Source organism: Zootoca vivipara, chromosome 5 (assembly GCF_965207765.1).
Source record: "Zootoca vivipara chromosome 5, rZooViv2.hap1.1, whole genome shotgun sequence".
NCBI classification, from domain to species: domain Eukaryota; kingdom Metazoa; phylum Chordata; class Lepidosauria; order Squamata; family Lacertidae; genus Zootoca; species Zootoca vivipara.
In genome coordinates, this window is record NC_142588.1 from 69,873,407 (window position 1) to 69,895,303 (window position 21,897).

Here is a 21,897-nt window from a genome sequence, read left to right on the forward strand (position 1 = left end):
CAAGATGGCGGACGGAGCTCTATTTGTAAGTAGAAAAATTCGTAAGTAGAGTTATTTGTAAGTAGAGGTACCACTGTATTACGTTCTTTTTTTTTCTTTTTCCATTTTAGAAATTTCACCAAAAAAGTAACGGATATTCAAAAATGCAGTATAGCTGGGTAAAGTATCCAGGCTGCAGTTCAAGAAATAACACATACAGTACTGTATAACAAACTGGGGTAATCAAATGAAGTGGAGGTGGTTCAGGGTAGACAAAAGGAAGTACTTCTTTACATAGCACATAGCATCCATAAATAAATTTGTTATTGCTTACAACAGATACAACAATTACAATGTTACATATCAATCAAGTGAGCAAAGTTAATTTTGCTGAAAAACAGGTTAGGTCACAGACTTCTGTCACGGAACACTAATGCTTCTAGTCTGAGTGCCTAAGACATAATACAATAGTTTTTTCACAAAGATGTTGGCTTAGCCAGACCGAGATAAATATTTAGATATTTTCTAGTAACAAGCAATGAAGATTACAATATATACTGTTGAAGATATATTTGTAAATTCAGAAAAATAAAAGTTACCTTTTAGAAACTTGTCCCTTGGACTGTTCAGAAGTAGTATTGGGCTGCACTTTGGGTGCCTTTGATACTGATTTTCTACTTTCAGAAGGGCTATGTGCCTTATGTTTTGCCTGCCCTAAATGTGACCTGTCAGCAAATAATTAAGAACAGAAAGCTATCAGGAAAACTGGCATACAAACACAAATGTATACATGGAGTATATTTGCAATAAAGTTTTCCATTAAGCTTATACAAAGATGTTCTAGGGGGGAAAGTTAGGTATATCAAGACATCAATTCTCTCAAATGAAATTATATCTCAAATTGGTATTCTTTGATATTTCCTGTCCTTTTCAGTCTTTCAATCATTGACATTAAGCAGAGATTTGGAATAATGAACCTATTTGGAAGTTTGGAGTTTCCTATATTCATTTGCATTTCCTCTTACTAGCAATATGCATTCGGGCAACTAAGAAATGCTCCAAATTTCTCAGCTTTCCCTCTACACAAATGATAAACATTTGCACAATGATTCTGTAGTTGATAAATCCTGCAGCTCCATAAAATTATTTGTAACTTGCGCAATTATTCACCAGATATACATTTGGCATTTTTATTCACCAAAATAAAATAGATGTCAATGGAATGAACAACTATCTGACGTTTAGAAGACATCTGAAGGCAGCCCTGTTTAGGGAAGTTTTTTAATGACTGATGTTTTAATGTATTTTTAATCTCCTGTTGCAAGCTGCCCAGAGTGGCTGGGGAAACCCAGCCAGATGGGCGGGGTATTATTATTATTATTATTATTATTATTATTATCATCAATTTAGCATATAGTGTTATAATTAGAAAAAGAGGACTACAAATATCTCCACTTCCTTATTGTTAACACTCGTAACTCATTATCATTCAACAGTAATAGGCACTACTGGACTTTTACTTCCAGGTAGAAAGTTCTTTTTTACAAAAAGCTTTTAAAAAAGCAAAGAAGTAGCTATGGGTGGATGTGTTTTGGCAGCGGTGGGGGTTGCTATCTTAGAATTGACACAATAATCAGAAGGAAGAGTCAGCACTAGGCAATGCCATCTATGAATAAAGAAATGCTTGTGGTTGGCAACAGTTTACCATTACCCTTTGAAATAGGGGGTGTGGGGGGAAAGAAGGGAAAGAAGAATCACTGTTCCTGGGTTATACAGAAATTAGAAATAAGTGAAGAGAAGGTAAAGCACAAGCTGCCACATGCACTACTGACGTAATGCTGAGGGAGATGTGCCCAGGCACGGTTAAGTAATATGATCAGCCACCAGAGTCCATCTCCTTCTTAATTATGCAGACCAAGTGCTTGATCTATGCTGGCCACCTGAGAGTTCAGTTACTCAATATTTCTAAAGTTAATAGCATTTGAATTAAATATCTGAAAATTAAGCTGCATCTGTTTAAACATAAATCTAGTCAGTCATACCACATCCTGTCAAGTCAGATTCACCAACTTCTGTGTGGAGAATACAGTAATTATTATAAAGATGCTGTTGTATCTCTGGATTTAGAGTAATTTATTTAAAATTTATTATGCATCCCTAAATGTCAAAATATGTTTCTAAATGGTTTACAAAGCATAAAAACCAGTTAAACTATTGAAAGATAAATATCCAGATCAAGAATCCAAGGACATACCTGCGTAAACAAGTGCTTCAAAAGCCAGTGGAAAGCTTCATATAGATGACACTGCCCCCAGTATTTTGGTTGGAAGTACATTCCATAAAACCAGTGCTACCACTGAGAAATCCTATATCCGTGTTACTACAACGCAGCAATGATTAGGCCATGGAAGTCTAACCAGGTTCCATTTGTTTATCTTAATGATGCTACTGGGCAGTGAAGGGGAATTTGGTCTTTCAAGACATTAAAGACTTCAATTTACTTAGTTTAAAAAACCGTCAACTTCGGTTTTGAAGCTGGCCATATTTATTGTCCAACCATGACCCCTGGTTTCAGACATGAGAGGAAGCCATGATCAGCTTTAACTGAAATTAAAACTTCCAAAGTCCTGCTCCTGGACACATAGAAGGAAAGGAGAGGTCACTACAGTGCTGCTAATGCAGCCGTTTGACTTTACCCCTGGAGGCACACTCCATTGTCCTTGAAGACAGATGGATGCCAGCAACGATATGCATATGTTATGTCTGCTGCATCAAGGTAAAGTCATGCTGAGAGGCTGGTGCATAAATCAACACTCAGCTGTAAAATTGTTTTTATACTCTTGCTGCAAGATAAAGCCAAATGTACAATAGGCCATTTTAGTCTCTGGTCCAAAGAAATTTGTACTAAAAACATGAACCAAAAGATTGTATGTGAGCGTCAGTCCATAGAACCTAAATCTGCTTAAACCCTATGAACTAGGCATTCTAGTTCAACGCTTAGAAGGAGGTTGTGCATTTTATATTTATATTCACAATTTTAGCTGTTAAGACCAAAGAAGACATTTCAGAGATACTAATAAATGCAAGGGAAGTACAGTTATCTGGCCTAAATAAAGAAAAAGATTTATTGGGTCCCCCCCAACTGTTAAACCTCTGATGATCAGAAGCTTATAGATAAGGAGTCATACCTTCCTCCTACTGCGTCGTCTTGTGGTTGGGCCCCGACAGTGTTCCTTTGTGAACGTCGCAGTGAGCCCCCTGGACTGTTACTAGGCCGGTTGGACATTGGCACCTCTCTCCTGAAGGGACATACCCTTTCTAGACACTACCATTCACTGAAAGACAAAAAAAGTGCCCCAATGAGAATATCTGGCCTCTGTTGCAATGTTTACATCTTATGATAAAGGTTACTTAATACTCCCAATATTTTAGAGAAAACAGAATTATATACCAATGAACATTTCAAACAATGACCAAATATCACTTATTAAAGCCTCTAAAGCATTGCTTGCTAGGATACATTAGCAGATAGAAAGAAAAAGAGAACACATTCAGTGATTTAAAAAAAAATAATCACAGATTTTAACCAAATCAGAAAGGGCTTATGTACACAATCCCTTAGCCATCACCAGGTTGCAGAAGCATAGTATTCTCTTTCTTAGAAAAAACCCAGCTTCAACCACCATTGATGCCAACTACAGTCATTACTAGACAGTTGGAACTAGTTTCAAATCCTGGCTAAAACCCTAGTTAGTGTCAAGAATAGCTGGTTCCAATATAAGCCTTAATCAGTAATAGGCTGATTAATTCATGCAGAAAAATGAGAGTTGTTGAGTAATCCTTCATAGTTAAGGGAATGGGAGAATTGTGAGAGCATCACATATACAGTGGTACCTCGACTTACGAATGATTCGACTTACGAATGTTTCAAGTTAGGAACAGAGTTCCGCCCGCCATTTTGGATGCAGTTTTTCGACTTATGAATTATTTTCCCCATTGGCTGCGACTTACAAATTTTTCGACTTACGAAGGTCCGTTTGGAACGGATTAAATTCGTAAGTCGAGGTACCACTGTATCAGTTCTTACATGTGTTGCTCTCCAATGCACAAACATCACTACTTTAATTTTGTGACAGTTCCTTCAACAAGATTCCTCAACAAATGCTTGTATAAACCAGCACAGATTGCTGCTTCTTTTTAAAGACACCTCAGACTGAAATATTAGTTTCTGGTAATTATTTCTATACTACCTTCATCCCAAAGCAGTTTACATTATAAAAACTAAAAATACATAACATAGAAGCAAACAAAAGCAATACCACTAGTCTCCACCCCCCCACCCCTGGGTTTAAAAGGCCATAGATGAATATGCCACTCTTAGCCAGGGAGAAGCTTGAAAAGGGCTAATCTGCAAGGAAGGAAGACCTTACCAAAGGCATGATTTCAACATGCACTGTCAATAAATAGCATTTAAAATTGTCCAATGTTTAAAGATAAATAATGACTTTGGAACTGTTATAGCAACTACATTGTGGCACTGCGTTTTAAGGGTACATGAAGAGCAAAAATACATACGATGGCTGTGAGGCTTGAAAACATATAATATTACTTTGGTAATAACCTCAGAAGTAAAGCTCCACACTGCTATGCCAATGTCCTTGGTGATAAAAACCTAACATTTGCACCATTTCCAAGTACAGCAGCTATTCCCAGAAGTGTGTTGACCATGACATTTTATACTTAAACCATTCACAGTATTTCAGCCTCCACCCATTCTTTAGACTTAGCATGGAAACAATTCTCTAGAAAACAGGCAGGAAAATACAACCTTTTGCTTATGCTGCAGTCGTTTACACACTCAGAAGTAGCCCCAATTGAATTCAGTGGAAATTACTTCCAGGTAAGCAATCTTGCTGAGAATATACCTTCCATCAGCCCCAGCTGACATGGCCAATTGCCAGGAATGGCCTTTTTTGTAATCCAACATTTAGAGGGCCACAGATTTGCCACCCCAAAATACAAGATCATAGTGCTTTACAATAATTTCACGGAAGCACAGAGACAGAGCAGAGGATCCTGCCAGCTTGGTTTCAACAGTACAGGAGGGCAGATGAATAAGATGAATGGGGGCAATTGCTATTCTACATATACAGTACAGGCTTTGTTTCAGTTGCTAATGAGAGGTGAGTGTGTTAAATGTGAGATAGTTTTCGAAAGACAAGGTACTGTATTGCCAAAAGTTCTGGAAGAGAAGACAAAATTATCAATTCAGTGTCGCAGGCCCAAGCCTTTGAATTCACTCCCAACCATTCTACAGGCACCATCCTTGCTGAACTTCAGGTGCATGACAAGGACTTCCTTATTCCAGTACACAATTTGTAGTACATGGGTTTATGCTCAGTTTTATATAAAACCATGCTTCATTTACTGATTTCAAAAATATTTGTACTTATAAAAGCACAAACTTCCACAGATATGACACAGTAAGGCGAACTATGGCTTATGGGAACATGCAAATGTGTGGGCTTTCAGAAAAAGGCTTAAGGCAGCATGGTGTAGTGGTTAAGAGCGGTGGACTCGTAATCTGGTGAACCGGGTTCGCATCCCCACTCCTCCACATGCAGCTGCTGGGGGACCTTGGGCTAGTCACACTTCCCTGAAGTCTCTCAGCCTCACTCACCTCACAGAACTAGTTACAGGTAGGTAGCAGTGTTGGTCTGACGTAGACAAAAAAAAATAAAATAAAATTCTTCCAGTAGCACCTTAGAGACCAACTAAGTTTGTCATACGCTTCAGGTTACAAACTCCAGAAATAGTACCTCAGGTTAAGAACTTTGCTTCAGGATGAGAACAGAAACCATGCTCCGGCAGCAGCAGGAGGCCCCATTAGCTAAAGTGGTGCTTCAGGTTAAGAACAGTTTCAGGTTAAGAACGGACCTCCAGAACGAATTCAGTTCTTAACCAGAGGTACCACTGTATTATATCCGTCAATTTGGCCAATTCTAAATATTCACATAATTTACATAACCATTTCCTCTTTGGTCAGTACCTGGTTACCCTTCCATGATTTGCGCCGCAGATGTCGCGTACAGGAAGAATTTAATAATTTCTCAAGAAATATCATTATTCAACATTCCCAAAAGGTATGTTTCTGGTATTTTGCTATGTGAAGTTCTTAGTAACTTTATTTCTTCATGGATCATGTCCCAGAGCTTTCTGATCTCTGGACATGTCCACCACATATGGTAGAAGGTTCCAATCTGCTTTGTGCATCTCCAACGCATATTACTAAGTGATTTGTTCATTTTAGCCAATCTCTCCGGTGTTAAATACCACCTATGGCACATTTTCAAGTAGTTTTCTCTTATTAAATAACATGCTGTAAAATTAATATTTTTTGTCCAGTTTTTTCTACTCTTTATATTCAATTACATAACCTAAGTCGTGCTCCCATCTTATTATGGCCTTTCCCTTTTCCTCTTTTTCTATTTAAGCATTCTGTAACAGCTTGTACATTTTGAAGAGTGTCTTTGGGTTGTTCTGTAAAACCTCATTCTCTAAGATCGATGCTTTATTATCAAACCCTTTTAACATCTTATCTTTTTCAAAGGTCGTCCTAAGCTGGTAATATTCTAGCCAATTTACCCCTAGTTGTTTGAGTTCTTCAAACCTTTTCAGTTTGGGATAATAATTTATCTCATCCACCAAATCTCTGTAAGTTGGCCAGTTATTGTTCATGTTATTCTTATGAATGGCAGTTGACTCTATGGGTGATATCCACCAAGGAGTTTTTTTTATAACTTTGGATTTATTCCTCTCCCATACTTCAAATAAGGCCTTTCTCACTGGGTGGTTCGTGAAGCCTTTATGTGCTTTTATTTTATCATGGCATAAGTAGCCATGCCACCCGAAAACCTTGTCCCAGCCCTCTAAATCCAAGACTTCAGTATTCCTAAGCAACATCCAGTCTTTCAACCAAGTCCAGCATGTGTCCTCAAAGTACATTCTGATGCCTGGGACCGCAAACCCTCCTCTTTCTCTGGGTTCCGTCAACAATTTAAATTTCATTCTTGCTTTTTTGCCCTGCCAAATAAAATTGGCCAGGTCCCTCTGCCAATCTTTAAAACAATAATTATTGGGATTATCTGAAGGAGAAAGAGGATTTTGGGAGTTTGGCCTATCATGCTATGCAAGCAATACCAATATATTGGTTTGTAATATGGAATACCACGATTCTTACTTAACCCTTTACTGCAGTTTCATGTAATTTCACCTTTCAGTTCACAACTACAAGGTTAGCTTTAAGATTTATTCCTCTTAACTCACCTTTTAGTATTTTTCTAATGTTTAGTAAATGCCAGTTTTGCTGATGAATCAGATTGTGTCATTTCTTTACAGTCAGTTATATACAGACTCTGTGCAAAGACAAAACTATTTCAGCTCTGAAGTTTAAATAATAGGGAGGAAGTTAACCATGTGTGTGTATGAGAGAGAGAGAGAGAGAGAGAGAGACAGAGAGAGAGAGAGAGAGAGAGAGAGAGAGAGAGAGAGAGAGAGAGAGAGAGACAGAGACCTCGTGGCTAGGTGTTACAACTCATCAATATTTAGCATCATTATTACAAATATAGGAGCATTCTGAGCCAAAACAGCTGTTATATCAATACTAGTCCTCAGCAACAGATTTAAATATTGTGAGATACAACAGCAAAGTATAGGGTGTAACAAGTTTGAACAGAAGTTAGTGCCTTATTTTAAGAATGTTCTGTCCAAAACACTCCAACAGTTATCTGAATGATTTGTGCTTATTTATCCTCTCTTACAGGAGCAAGATGCCATCTGAACAAGATTCTTCTTCCTTTCTTCCAGTTTCTTTCACGTTTCCTCAGTTCAACCCTATTTTGAGTACACCATACTCACGTCAGTTTGGTCACATTTCATTAAGTGTAGCAGTAATGCAGTTCAAGTATTTAACGTGTACACAAAAGGTTCTGTTTCGTTCGTTCATAAGCTTGCCAAATATTATAAAACATGTATGGATTTGGGGTGGTTTGACACAGAAGCTTTATTGTACTAAATAGGTTCCGCTTAAGCCTTCTTTTGTAGAGCTCTTAATATTTTTGGATAGGACAGAACTATAGGATCCATCCGTCACCTGGCATGAATGCTTAAGGCATTAAAATGTATACAAATCCATTCACATTTGTCCCAAATTTTCAGTATAATGGCAAGAGAACCAACCAAAAATGAATTTTTAAAATTCATACCGTGTTTCTCACAAAATAAGACGGGCCTAAAAAATAAGACATGGCAGGCTTTTCATGGGTTGATTAAATATAAGACATACCCCAAAAATAAGCCGTAGTGGGGGGGCAGGTCTGGCAAGGAAAGGAAGGCGTTTAAACACCTTCGGAAGAGCCAGCAAGAAGCAACAGCTTTGGCGCTTGGCGTGTGCCCACAGCCACCTCCGCAGCCGCTGGGATCACTGTCGCTGCAGCCACGCTCCTGGGCGCTCTTGGCGCTTCCCCTGCGGCCGCCTCACTGTGTTTTGCGGAGGCGGGGCCGAGGGACTCAGCGCGAGCGGGCAGAGCAGAAGGAGGGCGGCGGAGATGGAGCGGCCGTGAAGTGAGGGAAAGCGCGCACGCGCCTACCCACCCTCGCCATCCCGGTCAGGCGGTGGCGGCTGTAGTCAGGCGGCCATGGAGACTGTGCAGCTGCGCCACCCGCGCCGGTGAGAAGCCAGAGGGGAAGAGATGCGCGGTGATGGTCAGGGTGGGAGGAGGCGACCTGGGTGCATGTAGGTTACGGAGGCTCTCACCAGGCTCTTTGCGCTGCGCTGCCCGAAGCGGCTCCCGTGCAGCCGCCTCTTGCCAAGCCCTCCGCCGCCACTTCTCTCACAGCCGCCTCCGCGGCTGCTTCCTGCTCTGCCAACGTGGCTGTGCTCCTTGGATCACGGCGTTTCTTCTGCTCCCCAGCAGCACGCAAATGGGAGGGCAGCCTTGCTGTTTTTATTTTCTGCTCCCCGGGTCTCGCGCGGCGCGTGCTGCCAACTCTCACCCGGTCCCGCTGGGTTGGGGCTCGGCGCAGCGCACTGTTGCCGGCTCCCACTTAAAAAAATAAGACATCCCCCGAAAATAAGCCACCGTGGGGTTTTTTAAGGAAAAAATAAATATAAGACGTGTCTTATAATATGAGAAACACGGTAAATAAATGTGGTGGACCTAAATCCAGATTTGTCTGTTCAGTTGAAAAGACACATGGAATCTATGCAACTGACCTTACTCTTCCACATTACAAGTACCCAACTGGCAACCAATACCACCCACACAGAATGATGGAGTTAGGTGGAACCTTAGAAATCATCTAGTCCAACCCCTACAAAATATTTTCAGTTGCATGAACTCCATGTGTCTGTTCCAGTGAACAAATGCATTTGGGATTTTGCTCCACTTCTCTGTCACCAACATAGATCCTGCTACAAGTTAGCAATGAAGCTTGAACCAAACACAATATAGCACATCACAATACACCATACAGTACATACACGTATATTGCCTAAATAAAGTTTCCTGGCATTTTGTGTTTCCGTGAACATGGAAAGCCTTTAACAAAACATGTTAAACTCACAGTGGAGGTTTTTTTTTTGTTAATTTGTACTTGCTTTATAATCTGAACTTTCTAAAAAGGTCTGAACCATTCTTAAAAAGAGAACCATGTTTAGGCCACAAGCTATTTAATTATAATGTGAGCACCTATTATTGTCTTAGCTAGGTAAACTGACTTCAGTTTTAAAAGTTACTGCCAAGTCCTGCAGAATCGCTATTTGAAACTCAAGCTAGATTTCTGCTCTTATACAATGTCTACCTGTTTAATTTGTTTAATTTATTGTGTTTGCATGGTTTGTGCATATGCAACTCATTAGATACACAATGCTAGTTCGAATGTTTTTTGTCAGTGCCAAGAACACAGTCATCTTTTAGTCCCCTGCAGTACAGAAGCCTTTTGCAAACACTACTATTAATTTAATGTCTCTATGGAATAACAGCCAGAAACTTGATTTTTAGAAGAATCTGAAATGCTAGTTATTACATTCTGCAACTGTTACTGGATTCCAAGCATGCTGAAACAAAAAAAATGTAGATGAGTACATATCTTAACATAAGGAAAGGAGGAATTTCAACAATTTTGGGTACTGTACTTTTATACTCTACTGCAAGGGTGAAATTGTGACTATCTTTCTAACCAGTAATTTTCTTTTTTCATAGCTCTGGCTACCAACACTTTAATGATTTATGTCCCATCAAAACTAACAAGTAGTTCATAACCTGGGAATTCACAAACTTCATTTCTCACCATCAATTTCTAGTACAGCTCCTGCGGGAGGCAGATCTAAGTCACTTCTGCAAAGCAGGAAACATTATCATGCCTTCTTTCGTTCATGAATAAGTATGATACTGCAATTAAAACTCAACAGTACATGCAATACTTATGAACATATGCACATGTCTGATATCTCAACTAAGGTTTTTTGAGGCAAAAGGCAGAAATGACAAGGTCTATTTTTGGACAAGAACTGCTTGTCAAGATTAACGTGGATTCCCACATGACCAACTTGTCAAGATCACATGATGTTACACCCTTTAATAAAATATATATTTCTAGGTAAGTATACCTAAGGTCAGGCTACACAACTCAGTTTGACTAGAAACATTTTCTGGTCTTTGGGAGGAAGGAAAAGCACCTATTTATTTGAAGTTACTTCAAGATTGAAATACTAGTAACTCCCCCCACTTCATTATCTTCCATCTATTCAGGATCCTTTATAAACAAACAGCAGCAATCCTTATTCTATTGCTTCTAAACAATCCAAGTGCCACATCAACCTTAGAGGGCAAATTAAAAAAATTAAGGGTTTGAGAATAATTTGATTTTTAAATGGCTTAATAAAATAATGCATGTTAAAAAATAGAGTTAGAAAAAAGTGGGCTATTGGACTTTGTGGACTTATTTGCAAGGCTACATTGCCACCCTGTAATTTCACACTATGTCACCATTTGCCTACTTAATTCTTAATTTACCGGTATCTCATTTAAAGTGTTCAAACTGTTTCCTATATTCTATTTCAGCTATTTTTAATAATATTTACAACTACAAAGTTCTGCTCACACAGTACACTAAACCAAACTACTGTATGGCTTACCATGAATGAGCAAGCATACTGGGGCACATTTAGAAAACGGCAGCCACTTTGCTCCCCCACATAGTTCAGCTGCTATTGTGCTGCTGGGAGCTAAGCCATGTTCGGCTTAGAGTTACAAAGCAAAGCAAACACGATTGCTTGTTCATAGTTTGGGCTTAGAATTACATATGAACCAGGACAACAGGTCAGATAGCCGAGCTGAAAGAATTATGACTTGCCTAAGGCACCCACTGAATTTTCGGGGAAAGTCAGTTTGCAGCAGAAGAGATTTGCATCAGGGATGCTACAGTTGATCAATCCTATGCTTCGTTACTATGCTAAGCAAGTTGTAGTTTTTGTTTTAATTCTGATTTCAGTTACAGAAATTATAACAGAGGCCAGAGTTACCAAAACATGAGGCAAGAGAAGAAAGGGGGGGGACTGGAAGTGTAGTAAACAAATGATCAACTGCTGAGATCAGAAGTACAGTACAAATTAAAAATTCCTTAGAAATATACTTTGGAGGTAATATAAGTTAGCAATATGGGCAGTTAACTGTAGACCTCTCTATTTTAGCAGAAAGGACACCTCAGAGTTCCCCTTCCTATGAGCAATATTAGTACTCGTTATCTAAGGCACTACCTACCATGCTGAAGGTAAATCATCTACCCATATTAAAACAGCAATTCAATTTTACATACTTTAGGTGTCAGTTCCATTGAGTTCAGTTTGACTCCCTTCTGAGTCAATTGTGCATGAAAGCACAAGATAGAACCAGGACCCAAATTATTAGACAGGACACTAATTTATTTCAATTAAAAATATGAATCAAGGGAAGATTGTACAAAGAGTTGAAAAAAAGAATAATGTTGCTAAAATCCATTTTTATCTTATAGTTTCATTTTCACATCAGGTAACTCCAGAGGAAGAAAGATTTTGGGCCAGATTCAACTGAACAGTTGCTCTGGCAGGGCCAACTCAACAAGTCCCGCTAACACAATGGGGCTTTCCACCACTCTCCTCCGCACCTCCTCCTGCCAAAACAGTTCGGTTCTGTTTTAGTTAGATGAAAATTACTGCAGCTTTCAGTTAATTGAACAGAGAAACACAGAGTAGAATCTCTAGGTATTTATTCTCTAAGAAATTAAGGAAGAAACTGCTTCTTTTACAGTATTAGTAAAATAACATATGTGCTCAGAACAACAAAATATTTCTAAATATAATTGTGTTATTCTATTACTATATCCAATATGTCACTTCTTCCGAGACATATGTAACTACCCCACTTTTTTATTTTTGACTTGTATTTGTTGTTGTTGTTTAGTCGTGTCCGACTCTTCATGATCCCATGGATCAGCACATGACAGGCCCTCCTGTCTTCTACTGCCTCCCACAGATTGGTCAGACTCATGTTGGCAGCTTAGAGAACACTGTCCAACCATCTCGTCCTCTGTTGTCCCCTTCTCCTTGTGCCCTCAGTCTTTCCCAACATCAGGGTCTTTTCCAGGGAGTCTTCTCTTCTCATGAGGTGGCCAAAGTATTGGAGCCTCAGCTTCAGGATCTGTCCTTCCAGCGAGCACTCAGGAAGGACAGATCCTGAAGCTGAGGCTCCAATACCTTGGCCACCTCATCATGAATGTTAACATTTATGCAATTTATGCATTTTTGAGGCAGCCAAGATTTAATCAGCTGGCTAGTTGTTTTTAAAAAGCAAACAAACCAAAAAATGCCCCCATTAATGAGTCAGATTAAACTTTTGCCCTTACTGCCGACAGCAGCGTTCATGACATCATGCCAGTGCTCGTGTTTGTCATGGATCCAATTCAGACGCCAAAAGCTCAGTTGGTAAGGCATGAGACTCTCAGGGACGTGGGTGTCAAGCCCCATGTTGGGCAAAAGATTCCAGCGTTGCAGGGGGCTGGGCCAGATAATCTTCGTGGTCCCTTCCAACTCTACAGTTCTATGATTCAATCTATGTGCACTTCATACCAGTGCTAACCCTTTCTCCCTATTCTATAAGCCACCACTCAAGCTCACCACTGAAGGATAAGAAAAAGGGCTGCCTTTGTTCACTACAGATCACATAAACAATGAGATTATTCAGGATTTTGAGATAAAGCATGCCCAAGCTCACTGAAAGCAATATTCAAATGTATATAAATACATGCTTCTACATATCAATTCAGTCTGGACACACCATCAATTGTGGCTTCAATATATAATCAGCTCTGATAATTCACATTAACATTTTGATTGTACAATATTTACTCATGTTCTTTTTCGAATTAGGATGTTCATGGTAAAAGGTAAAGGTAAAGGGACCCCTGACCATTAGGTCCAGTCGTGACCGACTCTGGGGTTGCGCGCTCATCTCGCATTATTGGCCAAGGGAGCCGGCGTATAGCTTCCAGGTCATGTGGCCAGCATGACAAAGCTGCTTCTGGCGAACCAGAGCAGCACATGGAAACGCCGTTTACCTTCCCGCTGTAGCGGTTCCTATTTATCTACTTGCATTTTGACATGCTTTCGAACTGCTAGGTTGGCAGGAGCTGGGACCAAGCAACGGGAGCTCACCCCGTCACAGGGATTCAAACCGCTGACCTTCTGATCAGCAAGCCCTAGGCTTAGTGGTTTAACCACAGCGCCACCTGGGTCCCTTAGGATGTTCAGGTAGTAGGATATATAAGATTTTTTTGTGATGAGCATTTATCTGCTTTTGAGTTTCCTTTTCCTGTTTTAGAGGGTTGGGGGGGGGGTTGGGGGTAGCCTAGTTGGCATCTTCTGGTCTCCTCAAAGCCTAAGGTTGGGATCCCATCTATGCAAGATGGGATTCTGTAGAAAGACAAACTGCTAAAGTGGCCAAACAAGTTTCTTTGTTAAGTTAATAGTTCCAGCTATGTGTTAAGTATTTCTCTGCATGACTTAAGAATTCAGCTGACTGGTTGCCACAGAAACTACTAACTGATGCTAGTAGCTGATGCTAGTTTAGGAGGAAAACTGGGCTGGAAAGAGACTCAGAGGCTTGACCTGGTCTGTGTTCTGAATCCAAAGTTACAGCTTGCAGGGCAGGGGGATGATGAGAGATCCAATAGGGTAGCAGTATTATTTGTGTGTAAATAAAAATTATCACACAAAAACCACACAGAATGTCCTTCATCTAAGCCCGAGATGTACGCTGGCACTCTTGAAATGTATCACTACTTAGACTGGCATGTGCACAACATACCTATCTCATTATTTATACCCCAGTCCATAACTACATTTGATTAAACTTTCCCTTATTACAGTAAATGGAAACAACAGACATTAATCAATAGCTGCTTCAATAGACAGAGACTTGAACAGTCCATGATCATCTAGTAAGTATCGTGTCTATACATGTGTTCATATACATTCATCCCCTTCCTGTTAGTAAATTGGAGTAGCATCGGAACTACTATAAAGTCAAAAGACATAATCAAAGGAAATTTTTCATTTGTAAAACTGAAGTTTTATGAAACAAAACATGCTCAGAAAAGAGAGTTTCAAAAGAATGAACCAACAGTGGTAATTTTTCCACTTGTTATGTAGTGAACTTCCCTTCTGTTGGAATCAGCAAGGGATACCCACACGACCTGAAGGTGTTGCTGTGCAATGCCAGGTCAATGATCCATAAGACCACTGCTATCCATGACTTGATCGTGGATGGAGGACCTGACCTGGCATGTGTAACAGAGACTTGGTTGCATAAAGCAGATGGGCCTGTTCTTGCTGCTGCTTGTCCACCAGGTTTCTCTTACGCACAGCAACCCAGGCCTTGTGGGCGGGGAGGGGGGGTTGCAGTGATTTTTAGGAAGTCATTAGTTTATACCAGGCGTCCTATTGGGAAGACCCAGTTCTCTGAGTGCATTTTCTGGAAGTTGGGCAATAGGGGCAGTACAGGATTCCTTCTGGTGTACCGACCTCCCCGCTGCACCAAGGATTCCCTACCCGAGCTGCTTCAGGTTGTGGCGGATGTTCTCCTGGAGACACCTAGTTTGGTTGTCCTAGGGGATTTTAACATCCATGCTGACACAACCTTACAAGGGGCCGCCCGGGACTTCGTGGAAAGCATGGCCTCCATGGGGCTGTCCCTGAATAAGTCTGGCCCAACCCATAGCCGCGGACATGCCTTGGACCTGGTGTTCACCTCTATGGATGTTTAGTGATCTGACATTAAGCAACAGCAAAACTAAAGAAGTGCCATGGTCAGATCACTACCTGGTGCAACTGGACTTCTCTGCGACCCTTTCCCTCTGCAGGGAGGGGGGACCAATTCTGATGCCCCGCCCCGCCAACCTAATGGATCCAAATGGTTTCCAGAGAGTGGTAGGGGATGCTTTATCCCATGTTGATGACCTTTCAGCCAATTCCCTGGTGGCCCGCTGGAATGTGGAGTTAACCACATAGCTGCCAAGTTATCCCTTTTTTTAAGGGAAATTCCCTTATGCTGAATAGGTTTCCTCATGAGAAAAGGGAAAACTTGGCAGCTATGTAACCAGGGGTATTGACTGTTTGGCTCCGAAGCACCCTCTCTGATTGCATGGAGCCCGGACAGCCCCATGGTTCTCCACGGATCTGAGGGCAATGAAACAATCGCTGAGACGGCTAGAGCGCCGGTGGCGGATAACTCATTCTGAAGCTGACCGGACACGGGTTAGAGCTCAATGTCGAGCCTACCAAGAGGCGGTAGCGACGGCGAAGAAGACTTTCTTCACCGCCTCTATTGCATCTGCGGAGAACAGCAGCAGGAGACTCTTTCAGATGGTTCGCAATTTAGCAGAACCACCTGCTCCATCGGGGCCCAGTACGGGCCACATGATCTCCTGCAATGATTTTGCAGTTTTTTGCAGATAAAGTCGCTCAGATTCGGGAAGAGGTAGACTCCACCGTGGGAGCAGGGCCAGGGCAGGGGAGTGCTAGAGTCCTGTCTAGTCAAGTTGTGTGGGATCAATTCCAATCTGTTACCTCCGAGGATGTGGACAGGCTGCTTGGACGAGTGAAACCAACCACCTGTCTCTTTGATCCTTGCCCATTGTGGCTTGTAAAAGCTAGCTAGGAAGGGCTAGGCGATGGGCTTCGCGGGTTGGTGAATGCTTCTCTCTGTGAGGGAGCCTTCCCAGACCCGCTGAAAGAGGCAGTTATTAAACCGCTTCTTTAAAAAACCGTCTTTAGATGCGGCCAATATGGCCAACTATCGCCCAGTCTCAAATCTTTCATTCCCAGGCAAGGTGATTGAGCGAGTGGTTGCTGAACAACTCCAAGCACGCCTGAAAGAAGCGGACCATTTGGATTCCTTCCAGTCGGGATTCAGGCCTCATCATGGGACTGAAACTGCCTTGGTCGCACTGGTCGATGATCTCCGGAGGGCTAGGGACAAAGGTGAGAGCTATTTCTTAGTTCTGTTGGATCTCTCCATCGACCATAACATCCTTCTGGACCGTCTAGAGGGCTTGGGAGCTGGGGGCACTGTAATACAGTGTTTCCGCTCCTTCCTCCTGGGCCGTGTTCAGAAAGTGGTGGTGGGGGATGAGTGTTCAGACCCCTGGGCTCACTTGTGGGGTGTCTCAGGGTTCTGTCCTCTCCCCCATGCTTTTTAACATCTACATGCAGCTGCTGGGAGAGATCATCAGGGGGTTTGGGCTGGGTGTCCATCAGTATGCGGATGACACCCAGCTCTACCTCTGGCGGACTGTCTCGCCAGAGTGGTGCATGCTCTAGTTATCTCTCGCTTGGACTACTGCAATGCACTCTATGTGGGGCTACCTTTGAAGGTGACCCGGAAACTACAACTAACCAAGAATGCGGCAGCTAGACTGGTGACTGGGAGCGGCCGCCAAGACCACATAACACCGGTCCTGAAAGACCTACATTGGCTCCCAGTACGTTTCCGAGCACAATTCAAAGTGTTGGTGCTGACCTTTAAAGCCCTAAACGGCCTCGGTCCAGTATACCTGAAGGAGCGTCTCCACCCCCATCGTTCTGTCTGGACACTGAGGTCCACCGCCGAGGGCCTTCTGGCGGTTCCCTCGCTACGAGAAGCCAAGTTACAGGAAACCAGGCAGAGGGCCTTCTCGGTAGTGGTGCCCGTCCAGTGGAACGCCCTCCCACCAGAGGTCAAAGAGAACAACAATTACCAGACCTTTAGAAGGCATCCCAAGGCAGCCCTGTTTAGGGAAGCTTTTAATGTTTGATGAATTTCTGTATTTTAGTGTTTTGTTGGAAGCCGCCCAGAGTGGCTGGGGGAACCCAGCCAGATGGGCGGAGTATAAATAATAAATTATTGTTATTATTATTATTCTCTTCCCAATCAATGCTCTTGGCCGAGTTGGGTTATGAGAAGAGACACAATTGGAAGGTATTTAGTCTGCCACATCCCTAGAGGGAAGAAACATGGTCAGTGACTAAAGCAGCAACCTGCCCCTACTGACTCCTAGAGCTGGAGTAAGAGGCTTCTTTTGCCCCTTATCAACTGTATTTGAGATCACAACCAGTTTACTTTAACCAGTGTTTTTTTTTCTAGAAATTTTTAAGGGGTACTCTCATATTCCTACTCATATTGAAATACTGCCCCTCAATGAGGCCAAACTTAGATTCACAAAATGTTTAGGGGTATGCATACCGCTGCATCCCCCCCCCCAGAAAAAAAACACTGACTGCCACATAAAACTTACTGACAACAGCAGCCAGTGCTGTCTTCATAGTCTGTGTAAGTACTGTTTTTTAAGAAGAGTGTTGCTAATTAATTTTCTTAAACACGACTAACAAACTGCCTGCCATTATAACAGGAAGGATGTGTTGAAGGACAGTCTGTATATTGCAGAAACATCATAGGAAGGGAAGTTGCAAAGCTTCTGTTCCCAACAGTGCCGTCCTACCTTCCATGGATGGCAGCCAACCCCATTGGCAGGTATGTGGGCTGGCCAATTAACCCATTTGAGCACATCATTTGTCCTACAGAATTCTGTAGCAGATACTAAGAACCATGGCACCCTATCTGCATTACCCTTCATGGGCTCCACTGCTTGGAGAGAAGCTGGTGCTGTGAAAAGTTAATCTTATTTTATTATTTGTCTTGTTAGTTTATAAGCCTGCCCTGTTCCTACTGCTGCCATACTGCCGAGGAACAAGTCAGAGTCTGACTTGTGAGGATGCTTGAACCAAAGTTCATGATTTGTTCCTCTCCAAACAAGCCATTGGTAACCAAGGCTTGCTCTTGGGCGAAACAAACCATGAACCTGGAGCAATATGACAAGTCCTACTGTAGTTTGATTTGTCTGCAGTGCAGCAGCAGCAAGAGTGAGAAAGGAGTGCAGCATTAACTTTTCAGCAGTAGGCAGCAATACACTCCTACATGTTAATGTGAAACTGACATTTATGGTTTAAATTTTACATGCATACTTGACCATTTTCAACAGGAAGTCTGGCTGGCACACCACCTCTTTCTTCCTCTAACCTGCTGTTATGTCATTATTAAAATGTAGACTGTGACACCACTCAATTTATTGGTCAAATATTAAATTGAGGATTAAAAAAAAATCATTTTCTAAGTGGTAGTCTACTTTATTATATCTTATCTTCCAGTATCAATAACAGGAATGAGGGCCTATCCTGCTGTTAGACACAGTCCCAAACTAATATAAGCACATACTCCCTCTACCCCAGAACTCTCTAAAGAAAATAGCTGCTCTCCATTATGTCACACAGCCTATCCAACATATCCAACTGTTATCTCTGTTCACAAGCACTCAATTGCAAGCAGGATGCACCTGCACTTTTCACAATGACACAGGCATAGAATTGGCAGCTGGTTAGGATTTTACATTAGGTTGGTCACTGCATTGGTAGAATGAACATGCGTACAGTATAAGACTTTATACTAAGAAAGTGAAAGCACAAAGTCTGCATGTCTATACAGCTCTGCCCTTTAAAGATATTGCATCACAATACTTGGAGAAGGGGGGAAAATGGTGGATTGCTCAGTTCTGATGCGGACAATAGTCTGAATGATTCAGGTCACTTTGCACAGGAATTCACAAAGATCTAATTCCTAAAGGATTCCATGCTAATATTGACCTTCTGCTCATGAAAGCCGTCAAAGTGAGATGAAGCTAAGTTGAATAAGTTGGCTCTTCTACATATATACACCAAGGTTGATCTGCCAACATTCTAAGACTGAAATCAGAAAAACTTGTCTTGGTAACCAGCCTCAACGAGTAATATCTATACACACAAACAAACAAACACAAACATACTTTAGGCCAAGATTGGGCATATGTGATCAAACATCAGCTTCTGCTACCTTCATAAAGCAGTACGGTTCAACAATTGATAATATTCCTAAAGTCAACATGACTTTAAGGATACATGTTATAACACTGCATTTGTTTTTAACTATTATGTAATTGAAATTCCAGGACCACTGACTATTAGAAGCAGCTTCATTTTTTGCAGCCTGATGATGCTACCAAGGTGTTTGTGAACATGCATTCAACTATTTCCCCCTCTCAACCCTTGTCCATCATGGCTAATCAAAGCCTGCGTGGGTTCAGGGTGTGGTGAATGTGTCTTTGTATAAGAGGGGTGTGCCTGGCACCTGGAAGGAGGTAGCTGTGTGGCCACTATTAAACCTCACCTTGGACCTGATGGCATTTAACAGCTGAGTTATTACAGTACTGAGCCATTTAAGACTTCATAAGTCAAAACCAGCACTTTAAATTGGGCCCAGAAACTAATTGGCAGTCCGTGCAGTTAGATCAAGATTGGCATTATATGCTCAAACCACCTTGAACTGGATGGTTGTTTCTTGGCTCTTGAACTCTGGGGAGCCACAGAGCACCATGTAGTCTCTACTGCTATTTAATATCCATGCTAAGCCTTTGGTTGCCACAATTACCAGTAGGAAATATGGAGCAAGGTTTCAACAATACACTGATAATACCCATCTCTATGTCTCTGCAGCAAATGAATCTGGAATGCAGCAAATGAATCTGGCATGGTTAAGAAGGCCCTGGACTGATGTCTGTATGCAGTGTTAGCTCGGATGAAACCTAATAAACTGAGTCTCAATCCTGGCAAGATGGAGGCTCCATTGGTGAGTGGTTCCCAGGTCTGGGAAGTCAATATGTTGCCCACCTGAAGGAGGACGTGCAAGTGTCCTCAGTGCCTAGGACTGCCTTTTATCAGTTTCAGCAGGTAAGACTATTATGGCCATTCCTGGATTGGGACACCGTGAGCCCTATTAACCTCAAGGCTGGATTACTGTAACATGCTGAGGTTGGTCCAGAAAACTGCTGCTAGTTGCAGAACATGGTGACTAGGATTCTTGTGGTGGCAAACAACCATCAGCATCATGCTTGGGAGATTTGGTTTTTTTACAGGCTGTCAGTCTGCTAGTGGTCCAAATTCCATGTTTAGGTACTAACATATAAGGTCACATGAAGTTCAGGACCAGGTTACTTGAGAAGACTGACTTTTATGTACCCAGTAGGTTACACTGCATTCTGTAGGACTGTTTATCATCCAAGTCCCAAATATATCAGAAGACCACTTCATAGTGGCCAGAGCAGGGCTTTCAGTGTGGCTGCCCCTGTTCTGTGGAACAGCATTCTTGTCAGGATAAGACATCGACGCCCATTATCAGTACTTTCCAGAATCAACTGAATACCTTCTTGTTTTGACAAGCTTTTCCAACTGGATGAAAAGTTCTCTGCCTTAGGTTTAAAAACAAGACAAAATTATCACCCCTCTTCAGTTATTTCTGTACTGTTTTAAAAACTATTTCAGCTGTGTTTATGATATTTCTGAATCACTCTAACACATATGTAAGAGGTGATTCACAAATTAAAAAATAATAATAGGTAACAAATCTCACGTTTAATGGATAAGCAGCACATCTCTCTAACTAAAATAATCTTGTTAGCAAATACCTTAAGAGAAATTCCTTTGGCATGGCTTGGTTTGCACATAATGCTAAGATTTCTTTGGGCAGTCTACACCGGTGTGCAGGCTCCCAGAGAGGAGATTACCGGTATATTGTTCCTCTTCTAGTCCTACTGTACCCACTGGGAGCCAAGTCACCCAAATTCAACCTATGTCTCACCCCTGACAACCCACAAGCTGTAATCCAGGGATCAACAACCTTTTTCAGACGTGGGCCGGTCCATCATCCTTCAGACCACATGGTGGGCCAGACTATTGGGGGGGGGGAATGAATTCCTATGCCCCACAAATAACCCAGAGATGCATTTTAAATAAAAGCACACATTCTACTCATATAAAAACAAGCTGGTTCCCGGACCGTCTGCGGGCTGAATTGAGGTGGTGATTGGGCCGCATCCGGCCCATGGGCCTTACCCCTGCCTACCCCTGCTGTAATCCAAGGTTTGTTCAAATACACAGTCAGTGTTTTCAGTCCTATATTCCTAGACCAAAACACACATTTATTTCTCTACCTCAAGGATTCCCAAACTGTGGTCCCTGGACCACTAGTTGTACACATGTTTCATGAAGGTGGTCTGTAGTATATATACATTAAATATTCAAATTGATTTTAATTGTGGCTTTTGTTCTTGATTGTATTAGAATTCAAATTGGAATGCAATAAAATACAATCAGAGGGGGGGAAAGAACCACAAAAATAAAATTAAAAATCATACAGCACAGTGCATTACAACTTCTACAATGGACGGAAAAATCATTAGGTGGTCCACTAACACCCTGAG

At 41.7% G+C, this 21,897-nt stretch overlaps 1 protein-coding gene across 12 annotated transcripts in view; it reads right to left on the minus strand.

Moving 5' to 3' along the window:
* TRIP12 (thyroid hormone receptor interactor 12) overlaps window positions 1–21,897 on the minus strand; it is a 75,850-nt gene that overhangs the window by 45,277 nt on the left and 8,676 nt on the right. For 6 of the 12 annotated variants that reach the window (XM_060274514.2, XM_060274513.2, XM_060274512.2 and 3 more), the window contains exons 2-3: window positions 3,168–3,314; window positions 579–704 (exon numbers count right to left, since the gene is read on the minus strand). In XM_060274514.2, coding sequence (XP_060130497.1) covers window positions 579–704; window positions 3,168–3,265 — 224 coding nt within the window. In that variant the 5' untranslated portion in view covers window positions 3,266–3,314. Of the gene's footprint in view, window positions 1–578; window positions 705–3,167; window positions 3,315–7,305; window positions 7,395–7,799; window positions 7,868–21,897 lie in introns of those variants that run through there. The other 6 variants (XM_060274517.2, XM_060274516.2, XM_060274515.2 and 3 more) reach the window with 3 other exon arrangements.